The following is a 12,801-nucleotide window of genomic DNA, read 5'->3' as shown; positions in this document are numbered from 1 at the left end:
TACTCAGTCTTTTACTAATACTCTCCTAACCTTGGTGACATACTTTGTCAACTCAACATGAGTTAAATAAAAAAGATGAGCATCTGGAACTTTCTAGTGCATCTATATAGCTACCATTACCTTTGCTTGATCCCCTTAACATCTGTATTCATGTTACACCCCCACAATATAGATATGTACAGTAAATGCCATTTCACAATGAGCTCAAGGAACCAAGATTCAAAAGCTAAGGTTCTCCACTCCATCAGGAATTTCGTGTCCAAGTCTGAAGATCTGACCTATGTGAGATTTCTGGGATCAGACAAAAAGTTTATGGTTGGGAAGGACACTGAGTTTAAGCTTTCTGAAGTTCCCTTAAAGTCACAAGGACTCTCTGAGGGCCTTAGGTGGTACTTATCTGGATGCTGTTAATTGTAATGCAGTTTCTTATTACTCTGCAGGGCTCACCCAAGTGCAGGTCATAGATGGATGTGCCAGCTTTTCCAGCTTGGCTGTCTCCAGTTCAGGCACAAACTGGAAACTTGTGTTCACTGTCACATCACCTCCAGGTAAGCTCCATTTTCTGCATGTTTTTTGATTTGGTAACTGAACTCAAACCCCTTCACAGGTGGTCTGGATTTGTAAAAAAGGGAGTTAAGCTTTGAATGAGTGGAACAATGCCAAACCTCTAAATAGCCTGGCTTCTGTTATGTGTCCAAGTTGGCATTACCCAGGCAGCAAGAGAGCTCAGTGATTCCTGTGCTATTCATGCAAGATCCCCAAAATCAAGATGAGTTAGTAGAGAGAAGCAGAGAAAGAGATCTCTTTCTTCCTGGATTTCCTAGCTATGAATCCCTTGCAGGAATCAGGTCAGCTAAGCCACCAGAGCAAACATTTTCCTATAAACCGAGTCTTCTCATTCCCTCTTTTTTTCCTGTTTGTGTTCAGTAATTTTGCACGTATGCTCCCAGTTGTTTTAGTTGTGCCTTTCACTGGCTGTTTATCTGCACCTGGCCATCTTTATGGGTGCAACAGGTTACACACACTCAGAGCATGCCTCCAGGACTGGGCTCTGCTAGGGGTATCCCTAACAGTTTACAGAGGTGACGTTGGGACCTCCAGGATCATGCAGCTCACATGAGGCCTCTGAGCAACCCAGTAATGGTGAAGTGGCAGCTGTGCTTATGCCTTCTTAGAAACACCAGCTGAGGGGGATGTCGGCATCTTTGGGGATAAGGCATCACATAAACTCTGGCTTGTAAAAGCCTCAGTATCTTATCTGGATATATAACCCAAGAAATCTCTTCCTATCCTGGGATTAAATGAAGATCCAGGTTTTTTTTTTAATGAGAGACCTTTGATCCTCCTAGTCACAAGTGGCTAATCCACATTGAGTGCTGCCCATGGCTTTGCAAAGGGAGAACCGGGGTGCAGGGAGTACTTGGAGGTGAGTCTTTAAACGGGGGGCATGTGTCTATTTTGAGGGTGTACGCTGCCGAACACCCACAGCTCCCATTGCCTTCACTTCAGTGAGAGCAGATGGAAAGTCAGCACCTCACAGGATCCAACTCTTTAGCGGATAGTACAGCTCAAAGAAATGTATTTTGAAGCTACTTCAGGGGAGTCACAACATCTTCTTTCCTCCAAACAAAGGTCAAATGCAGATCCCTTTATGACACATTTAGCCCGTCAGGGTGTTGCAAAGAGATGTTTGCAGCTAGCAATGCGGACAGATGATGCATCTGTGTAGGTATCACCAGCATAAATCAGAGTATTGTACACTTTTAATATGCATTACAAAAGTACACACCAAAGAAGCAATCCCCTTTGCTCGTTTGTAATTGGGAACCATGCTGGAGACAGAATAAAGGCTTTTATACTGCCAGACTCTTACTGAAGATATTTGCTTATTGGTTGAGATAAACAAACAAAATTCAAACAAACAAATACTAGATGCGTGGGATACATTTTCACGACCAGATGTCTGTGTGTACCCTGGCATATTTTGTGATTTGGAGACAATTCAGAAGATGCAGCTGAGGTTGAATGCAATAATCTCAAGTGCTTTAGTGGTAGTTCCTGGGGAGAATAGACTATTCATAGCACTTCTGCATAGTCTTTCTCCTTGCTTTACAGTAATATTCCCTTGACTGATATGGATCCCAATGGGCTTGATCCATCTACTTTTCATTTAAACCAAGAGCAGCCTACTCACAAACTATTAGAGTAGTGCAAAGCACCTGTCTGTGTAGAGTCCTTGATACATGTGAGATGACTTCTCTCCCCTCAGCTGGAGCTCATATGTGTTTGTACATGCAGGCAATTTTTTTCCCAATTGGAATATGCTTCCCACACCGTTCTGATGAAGGTCTGCTTTGTTCAGGTGGACAATGTTGACACAAGTCTAATTAGTTTCAAATAAAAGTACTTTACATCTACTTACCCTAGTCTCCAAGCCTCCATCTGACAGTGTTTCTGATTTTTTAAATGAATTGATGAAGAAAGGCTTTTAGATTTTTATTAAAAGTGGAATTCAACCAAGTAAAAGGAATATCCATCTGTCAAAATGATTAGAATTGCAGAGTTAGGACTGATAATGAGTCAAGTAAGTAGTAAGATAGGTAATGACTAGATACACTAATCCACGTCCTTCAAATTGGTCTGTAGAGAGTACCAGGGCCAGTTTTGTCAAACTCCAGTCCTTCCCAGACACATCTCCATTCAAAATGCATTTTGGAAGTGCTCCAGGGAAACAAAACCTCTCTATATTTCTGATTTTTAAGATGTCAGTATTAGGCTTCTTCCAGTCCTTGAAGCTCAGATGCTGAGGCCCAACAAACTCTTGACCACAGAAACTACGAGTAATGGCTGGCTTGATTCTGACTTCATTTACAGAAAACTGTAGGATCTGTGGTCCCAAACTTATGTGCGTCAAGAGATTAAATATTTACCATGCTAACAGCAAGGACACTGACATTTTTTATTTATAATGCTCATTATTGACATGGTGGAAAATATTAACAAGTTCACTGGGAGTTTTCTGCATCATGGACTTAAGCTTAATGATAGTGAATGTTTCTAGATTCCCCATAACTTACACTGATATGAATCCGGTATAGCCTGTAAAAAATGTGTAAGATTTAGCAAGCACCTTTCTTGTCGGAACCAGTTTCTCTGTCTTGCTAGGCAGAATGTGCATGGTTTTTGTCTGGTCCTGATCTGTTTGGCCTCAGAAATAGATACTTTGTGAAAGTATTTTCTGGGTTTGGTAGTCAGCTAGACATATTCATGGAAGAAATATTAAGGATTATTAAATACAAAGAGGCTGCTTCGGCTTTGGGAAGCACTGAAAGCTTGAAACTTACATTGGAGAGGTATTGTTATATATTTGGTTTGCCCTGGTATTCAGTCCTAAATAAATATTGTTGGCTAATGTTGGATCTGGAGATAGAGGGACTTACGAGCTGTTCCTGCATGCTTTTTTAACAGCAGCATCACTGTTGAAAGGCTGTAACCTGGTGTTTTAGCTGTGAAACCAGTGTTCTTACTTTTGTAATAAACTCTGCTTTAAATTCTCAGGAGCTGAGTTTACTGCGCTATCTCAGCCGTTTACCATCTTCCCTGTCCCCGTGGGAGTGAAGGCCAGCATGATCCTTGTTGTCATACTGAGTTCAGCAGCATCTGCATTCATCCTTGCTCTTGCATTCTGCTGGTTCAAGAAAAGCAAAAGCAACAGTAAGTCGGAAATACCCACTAAAGTGTGTACTTGCAGACTCCCTATTTTATTTAACAAATCTCCAGAGTGGCCACAACAGGATTCAGACAATGGCATTCAGAGAAAGCTCCGAGAAGTTCAGTAATTAGCAGTATAGTTTGTAGTTTGAGGGTTATAGAGTTCTGTGCCTATAACAGATGCCTGAGTCCTAGCTAGAAAAAATTTTAACTGTATGTGAAACATAATGAAAATCATATTTCTACAGTGCAGACAAGGAATTGAGAAACAAAGGAAATATTTGCTATGACTTCAATGATCCATTCAGCCACTGAATTTTCCTGATGAAGAGTGACATAGGAAAATATTGCTGTGGTTGTGTTTACAAAGCCTTGGTGCTGACCAAGGACCAGAGAGAGCTGCAGTGTGAATGCCACAGAGGCAGCGACACAGCCATGCTCACATCCCATATCACACTATCAGCATCATACGAGTCAAAGTGCTATGGGAGGGCTACAGCTTCCCTGGAGTTCTCCTCCAAACAAATCCATACCTCTACTGATTTACCTTAAGGTTACTTTCCTTTTAGCATTGACCTTAAAACAAATATAGCTACCTCAGGGACACTTTCCCACTGCAGAAGGCATAAAGCTATTTGCATTAGAGAAGAACTGAAGATAAAAGGATGCGATATAACTGGTAGCTTGACTGCCAAACAGCCACCTTAAACTTCTGGATATGTTGAAATTTACCAATAACTTGGCCTTTTGGATATACTAACTGAAGCTGGGACCTAGCCAAACGTATAAGTAACTCATAGTGGAGGAGTAAATGCAAATCCCCGTTGATAAGACATCTCCCAGTAGTTTCAAGACCTTCTCATTAGTTTCTCCAAACTTTTGCTCTCAAGTAACTTGGCAAACACAGGCTAAAAGGTCTTTCTCCTAAACTGCACCATGAGCACTAGCTGCAATAAGGTCTGGATTTCTAGTGTTACTGAACATGGTGACAACGTGAGGAAGGCTTCTACTGAAGAGAACAGGTGGGATCCCTAATGGCAAAACACAAGATGGCATGAACATAAAACAACTCTCTCTGCTTTCGGGCAGAGGGAACAGTTCTAGATTACTTGTTAATTCACCAGCAATATATTGTTGCTGGAATTAATAATTGCTGCTGAGCTGAGGATGGATTGAGAGTGATGCAACTGTATGCTTCATTACAGAAACGAGGACTGAACGGGCTGATGTATCACAGGCCAGCATCAGGGGAGCACAGAAACAAGCACAGCTTCGTGCAACTCACATCCAGCCTTGCTACAATCAAGGAGAAAATAAAAGTGGTGTGCCTGTAGCAGGAGGTGAGACTGCCGTTTGACAATAGTTCAAATTTATAAACAGTCAAACATCAAAAGAGTTGGTTTAGGTCTCTCGATAGGTTCTTCTCACAAGATTTGTCACTTTGTAACCTCCTCCTTCTCCTCCCTGGTATTTTTCTATTTGTCATTTTATCTTCTTTTATACACATTGAGTGAAATCCTTGCTCCACTGAAGGCAGCAGCATAATCCCCCTTATGCTCAATGAGTCCATAATTTCACTTAGTGTTTTTGGAGTAGGGCAGGGACCCACATGCCCATAGTGTGCCCAGCATGCCTGGAGCAACGAGGCTTCTCCCTGCCGAGGTCTCCAAGTGCTGCAGTGATAACTGTGCAGAGCTCAAAAATCTCTGGACAAGTTTGCAAGCTGTGGAGAACTGCAGCGAGGTACACTGGAGGTAGGAAAAACCACTCAGGGCTCATTTGCGTGGTCTCCATTACCTCCACCACTCATTGGACTTTCATGCCATGCTTTCTGAGCAGTGAGTCCAAGCCAGCACCCCAAAGCAGCTCCATTCCCACCCACTCCCATATGAGTCCCCCTTTATCCCCGACAGTCCCTGCCACAAGCACCCTTCTTCCGCACACCTCCTCGAGACTTGTCTTTTCATCATCTGATGATCAAACACGACTTCTGAGGTCACGGAAAAGCAGACAGCCTCGGGGGCATGTGGCTGGCAGCACAAAGCACTGTCTTCCCTTTGCAAGTGTGAAAGGTTCTTATAGTAGTTTGGGTTTTTTTTGTCTCACCTGCCAACAGCACAGATCTAAGGGCATTCAGATAACCCTGCTGAACCACCCATTTTCTGTTTTGGGAATTTCTTCTTCCCAAAGTCTGTGGATTACATAAGAGGCAGGAAGAGGCGAGCTGGAGTTTTATCTCCTTTTAATTAGCATCTATCACAAAAGCAGAAGGGGAGAGAGAGAAGGAGAGAGGATATTCTGCAGTTTATGTGTTTTGATATTTGCTGTACTCCTCCAAAACACAGCGTTCAGCTGTGTGCCTTAGGATACATATCTGCTATAAATTCATTTTTTATCTAATTTGTCTGAGATCTAAGCTTCCTGTGGAGGTCTGAGATCAAAGGATCTGATTCTGTCTGATGTCGGCTCTGACACATAATGCGTGCTGACTTAGTTCTGTCTATAAACTCGCAGTGGGAGGCTGCCATTCTCCCTTGGCACCTTTACATAGTGAACTTTCATTTTGGCTGGGGAGGCTGACAGGTATAGCGTTGATTGGAGCCATCATGTAAATAATTCATGGACAGATTTTTTTTTGTCAGAAAAAGGCAATCCAGCCACTTAAAGTCTTTTAGGAATAGTTGCAAGACAAAAGATTCCCCGATATTTTCAAATCTAAACCAGGAGAACAATATCTTAAGTGAATTAAATACATATGACTTGGAAATGTCTAATGTTTGATTTCCCCTTATTTAAAGTGCTGTTGGTTTTGGAGAGAGAGAGAGGAAATCAAAGCTGCAGTCTTTTTGTTTAGTTTCTGCTTTATAGCTGTTCCCCCCATAAGAAATGCCACCTTTCTACTGCAATTAATGTTCGGAGCCTTTATTATTAACCACCACAGTAAGTCTTGCAAGGCAGAGTTTTTCTCTGTGGGTGCTTATACAGTGCAAAGTCCAATCACAGAATCACAGAATCACAGAATCAATCAGGTTGGAAGAGCCCTCTGGGATCGAGTCCAACTGTTGCCCTGACATCACCATGTCAACTACACCATGGCACTAAGTGCCATGTCCAGTCTTTTCTTAAACCCCTCTAGAGATGGTGACTCCACCACCTCCCTGGGCAGCCCCTTCCAATGTCTAATGACCCCTTCCGAGAAGAAATGCTTCTTAATGTCTAACCTGAACCTCCCCTGGCGAAGCTTGAGGCTATGTCCTCTTGTCCTATCGCTAGTTGCCTGGGAGAAGAGGCCAACTCCCACTTCACTACAACCTCCCTTCAGGTAGTTGTAGACTTCAATAAAGTCACCTCTGAGCCTCCTCTTCTCCAGGCTAAACAACCCCAGCTCCCTCAGCCATTCCTCGTAGATCAGACCCTCTAGACCCTTCACCAGCTTGGTTGCCCTCCTCTGGACTCGCTCCAACACCTCAACATCTTTCTTGAAGTGCGGGGCCCAGAACTGGACACAGTATTCAAGGTGCATTCAAGGTATTCAATGGAGGTAGAGACCCTGTTTGTTTTCCCTGAACAAGTAGCTGAGGGTGGTGATGAGGAAGAAAGCTGTGTGCATAGATATGCAGCACTGCAGGGGAGAAGGTATTAAGATATTACCTTGTCTGACCTTGGTGTAACAAAAAATCTCCTCAGCTTCACATAATTATCTCTCTCTTGAATTAAATAACTTAATCGATTGACTAACAGAACAACATCTGGAGGTGGAGGAACATATAGAACTGCAAAAACGTATCCTTTTTGCAGTTTACTCTGGTTGTTCATCACGTTCACCATTGAAAAGTTGTATCCTATAACAGTTTATGTTTCTGAGCTTCAATTTCCAGTTCCTTCAGGTATTATACCTTATTGATGCTTATCCTGGACTCCTTGGCCACCGTTGCCCAGAAATCACTGCTGTATCCTTGAAGAGGTTCTCCCACTCTACAGACATGGTCTACATCCCTTGCTCCTGGGTTGCTCAGATCAACTCCTCCTTCTTCCTTCCTACCAGTTTGCCATTTTTCCCACCACTTACAAAATTTTATCGGAATCAACTTTAGTTTTAATTCCAAACCACTGGTGGAAACACTCAATATCTTCCATTTCAGTGGTAGTGTCTAGTACTGCCACACATCCCCAACTCTGAGAATTATTTCCCATATATAATTACTGCCTGAACTCTGTCTGTTAGCTAGTACTTAATCCAGTTAATCATGTGCTTTATCGATATTGAATAGTTTGTATTTAATTTTTAAAAATCAGAGTATTTTAGATTACTATATTTCATATAAATCTCAAGGCAGTATTTCATCCTTGAAACTGCTCATATTCAGAAAACTTTTAGTCTCCTCCATTAATTCAAACCCATTTGAAAAGACCTATTTTCACTGCTGAAAATGGCACTTTTGAAGATGAAGAGGGCATCAACACAGATCAAGAAATAACACAAAGCCTTGCTATAGGGGTCATGATTTGATCATCCTGTTTGTAGAATCACAGAATCATTTATGTTGGAAAAGACCCTTAAAATCATCAAGTCCAACAATTAACCTAACACTGCCAAGTCCACCACTGAACCATGTCCCTAATCACAGAATCACAGAATGTTAGGGATTGGAAGGGACCTCATAAGATCATCTAGTCCAATCCCCCTGCCGGAGCAGGATTACCTAGATCATGTCACACAGGAACACAGGTCCCTAAGCACCACATCTACTCGTCTTTTAAATCCCTCCAGGGATGGTGACTCCACCACTTCCCTGGGCAGCCTTTTCCAATGTTTTATAATCCTTTCGGTGAAGAAATTTTTCCTGATATTCAATCTAAACCTCCCCTGGCACAACTTGAGGCAGTTTCCTCTCATCCTATCACTTGTTACCTGTGAGAAGAGACCAACACCAACCTCACTACAACGTCCTTTCAGGTAGTTGTAGAGAGTGATAAGGTCTCCCCTGAGTCTCCTTTCCTCCAGGCTAAACAACCGCAGTTCCCTCAGCCACTCTTCATCACACTTGTGCTCTAGACCCTTCACCAGCTTCATTGCCCTTCTTTGAACTCGCTCCAGCACCTCAAAATTGAACACAGTATTCGAGGTGCAGCCTCACCAGTGCCAAGTACAGGGGGACAATAACTTCCCTAATGGCCGCACTATTTCTGATACGAGCCAGGATGCTGTTGGCCACCTGGGCACACTGCTGGCTCATATTCAACTGGCCGTTGATCAAGATCCCCAGGTCCTTTTCCACCAGGCAGTTTTCCAGCCACTCTTCCCCAAGCCTGTAGCGTTGCATGGGGTTGTTGTGCCCCAAGTGCAGGACTCAACACTTGGCCTTGTTGAACCTCATACAGTTGGCCTCAGCCCCTTGATCCAGCCTCTCCAGATTCCTCTGCAGAGCCTTCCTGCCCTCAAGCAGATCAACATTCCCACCCAACTTGGTGTCATCTGCGAACTTACTGAGGGTGCACTCGATCCTCTCATCCAGACCATTGATAAAGATATTGAACAGAAGTGGCCCCAATACTGAGCCCTGGGGAACACCACTTGTGACCGGCCACCAAATGGATTTAACTCCATTCACCACAGCTCTTTGGTCCTGGTCATCCAGACGTTTTTTTACCCAGTGAAGCATACGCTCATCCAAGCTCTGAGCAGCGAGTTTCTCCAGGAGAATGCTGTGGGAAATGGTGGCAAAGACTTTACTAAAGTTCAGGTAGACAACATCCACAGCCTTTCCCTCATCCAGTAAGCGGGTCACCTTGTCATAGAAGGAGATCAGGTTAGTCAAGCAGGACCTGTCTTTCATAAACCCATTCTGACTGGGCCTGATCTCCTGGTTGTCCTGTGCGTGCCCCATGATGGCACTCAAGCTGATCTGATCCATAACCTTCCCCGGCACCAAGGTCAGACTGACAGATCTGTAGCTCCCCGGATCCTCCTTCTGGCCCTTCTTGTAGATGGGTATCACCTTTGCTAACTTCCAGTCAACTGGGACCTCCCCGGTTAGCCAGGAGTGCTGGTAAATGATGGAAAGTGGCTTGGTGAGCGCTTCTGCCAGCTCTCTCAGTACCCTTGGGTGGATCCCATCTGGCCCCATAGACTTGTATGTGTTAAGTGGTGTAGCAGGTCACTAACCATTTTGCCTTGGATTATGGGGGATTCTCTCTGCTCCCCATCCCCATCTTCCGGCTCAGCGGGCTGGGTACCTGGAGAACAACTCGTCTTACCACTAAAGACTGAGGCAAAGAAGGCATTAAGCACCTCAGCCTTTTCCTCATCCTTTGTGACTGTTTCCCCCCGCATCCAATAAAGGATGGGGATTCATTCTTCTTAGCCCTCTTTTTATTGCTAATGTGTTTATAGAAACTTTTTTTATTGTCTTCTATGGCTCCCTTTATTTATGTGTATAAAAAAAGAAAATTGAACCAAGAGATATATGTAATTTGTACTTTAAAACAGCCAACTGCCTAATGTTAAAGCAACCTTAAGAAGGAAAACTTTTACACATGGAAATGTGTGACTACTGAAAATTTACTGACAACTTTCCAGTGGATTCCAGTGGATTCCCAAGAAATACAATACTGAAATTGAAAGCTATGAGTGTACAAGTTGATAAAAAGCAGCACTTCCTAACAGGAAAAATTAATATAAGCATGAAGAAATAGGGAAATCGTAGAAAACAAATGAAGATAGGGGAAAATCAGTCCAGCAAATAGAGTTCCAATTAATGAATTATAGAATGGGAGAAGAGAATGAATCTGAACAGAAGGTCTGAGAAACCATGGGGCTGAATGTCACAGGCTGCTAAAGGTTAAACTTTGAGGACAAACATGAAAAATGAGTGGTAACAACACATTTTCTGTGATCATTTGTGGTAAGGACCTGTAATATATGCTGGAGAATGGATTACAAAAGCCAGTGTGGTCCACTAACACGTGAGGTATGTGGACTATGACCAGTTCTGAATTTGGAACAAGTATAAAAGGTTTGGGTCTGGGCTGGTTTCATTTTATTTTCAGGGAGGAAGGGAGAGAATTGCAAGAACTTTACAAATGGTTTTAGCATCCAAATGAAGCAGGCTGCCAATCTTGCACTGAAGTGATAGCACACCCTGTCAACTCAGAAGCCGTCTGCTGTAATACTACAAGTGATTCTGCCTCTGTGGTTGATAACTATTTGGTTCATTAAGATGTAAACATTTGTCATTTCCACATGAAAAATGTATAGTAGATATTTTGCTTTTTCTGCATTTTTTCCATGGCATTTTTTAAACAGCATTACAGGTAACAGGCTCTGGCTTGAGTGGGATTCAAAAGTTTACCTTATATTACAGCCTGATACATAGATAGTTGATGTATTTTATAGATATGTAGTATTAAAATGATTATCAGTCTTAACAATACATAGCTAATTATCCAGCTGTCTTCTGTGTACTTTATTAATGAGCATTTATTGAAATATTTGAAAACTATTGGAGAATAGGAGCTGTTAGTGTACCAAACAAGCTGTTTTGGTTGATATATATTTATTTGTGGAAACAGCTTAAGGTTATTCATTTTTAACAACTTTTTTTCTGTCAAACTAAAATTTGTGGCCAGTTACAGGCATAGAAGGGTGAGGAAGATGAATGTAGGAACTTACAATTATTGTAAAGCACAAACAAGTCTTGCTTTCACAGATATGGAAGAAACTGGAGCAGTGAGCTATGCCACAGGACAACTGGAGGAGATGAACCTGCAGCCCTGTGAAGCCAAGCCCGTGAGAAAGATGAGCACTGTCCAATGCAAGACAGGTAACAGAGACACCTTTTCTTCAGCTAGGAACAGTGACAGTCACCACCAGCCACATGAAGGAATATCTCCTGGTGACTTTCTGGAGCTTCAGCAGCCAACAGTCCCAAGGTGTTCCAGCCAGAAGGATGTCCCCCAGCCTTCAACTGGCTATAACGAGGAAAGAGGGAAGTCCGAAAGAGTGCCTAAACCTCAGAATGAAGTTGGAGACCATGTTGCTGTGGTAGCAGCAGAGGTGTAAGAGAAGTGATGTGAGGTGGTGGACCACCAACAAAGCAAGCTTTGCCTGGCTTGCAGTCACAGAATCACAGAATCACAGAATCAACCAGGTTGGAAGAGACCTCTGGGATCATCGAGTCCAGCCGTTGCCCTGACACCACCATGGCAACTAGACCATGGCACTAAGTGCCATGTCCAGTCTTTTCTTAAACCCCTCCAGAGATGGTGACTCCACCACCTCCCTGGGCAGCCCCTTCCAATGTCTAATAACCCTTTCTGAAAAGAAATTCTTCCTAATGTCTAACCTGAACCTCCCCTGGCAAAGCTTGAGGCTGTGTCCTCTTGTCCTAGCGCTAGTTGCCTGGGAGAAGAGGCCGACTCCCACTGCGCTACAACCTCCCTTCAGGTAGTTGTAGGCTGCAATAAGGTCACCTCTGAGCCTCCTCTTCTCCAGGCTAAACAACCCCAGCTCCCTCAGCCGTTCCTCGTAGGTCAGACCCTCCAGACCCTTCACCAGCTTGGTTGCCCCCCTGTGGACTCACTCCAACACCTCAACATCTTTCTTGAAGTGTGTCAATGCAAAGCTGAGTCTTTTGTCTCTGTGGTTAGAGAAAAACATACATATATTAGCATGGGGGACCAGGCTGCCACGCTGCACATGTACAAATGAACCTGTTACCTGGATCTGCAGCCAACCAGGAGACTCTGGCCATGTTTATGGTGTTGAATATTCTTAGCTTCCAAAACAGGATTGATGATCCACACTGCCTGTTGAGAGTAGTCCTTCTGACACCTCTAAAACTCTCTCCAAGAGTTGTTTGGGGGAGTGCTAGCTGGCTAGCTAGGTCAGCTTTGAGATTATATTCAAAAGCATTCAGGGATTAGCCTAACAATTCAACTGTGCAGAAGATTGGATTTCTGACACTTTAATATACTAGTACTGATGTAGTCTTAGTGGCTAGAGCAATGGCAATTGGTAGGTTTGCATATATAAAAATATATAGACATTTTCCCATTTCTTCCAATCATGCCTTTAGTTTCATTCAAAGA

General features: G+C 43.2%; 1 protein-coding gene across 1 annotated transcript in view; it reads left to right on the top strand.

Moving 5' to 3' along the window:
- PKHD1 (PKHD1 ciliary IPT domain containing fibrocystin/polyductin) overlaps positions 1 to 11,773 on the top strand; it is a 266,175-nt gene extending 254,402 nt beyond the window's left edge. Inside the window, exons 62-65 of the mRNA XM_068405752.1 lie at positions 441 to 548; positions 3,559 to 3,714; positions 4,917 to 5,051; positions 11,421 to 11,773. Of these exons, the coding sequence (XP_068261853.1) occupies positions 441 to 548; positions 3,559 to 3,714; positions 4,917 to 5,051; positions 11,421 to 11,773 (752 nt within the window). The remainder of the gene's footprint in view (positions 1 to 440; positions 549 to 3,558; positions 3,715 to 4,916; positions 5,052 to 11,420) is intronic.
- Positions 11,774 to 12,801: the final 1,028 nt, after the last annotated feature.

This window comes from Nyctibius grandis, chromosome 1, assembly GCF_013368605.1.
Source record: "Nyctibius grandis isolate bNycGra1 chromosome 1, bNycGra1.pri, whole genome shotgun sequence".
Taxonomy (NCBI): Eukaryota; Metazoa; Chordata; class Aves; order Nyctibiiformes; family Nyctibiidae; genus Nyctibius; species Nyctibius grandis.
Note: the sequence above shows the minus strand (reverse complement) of the source record. Positions and strands in the feature narration are given on the sequence as shown.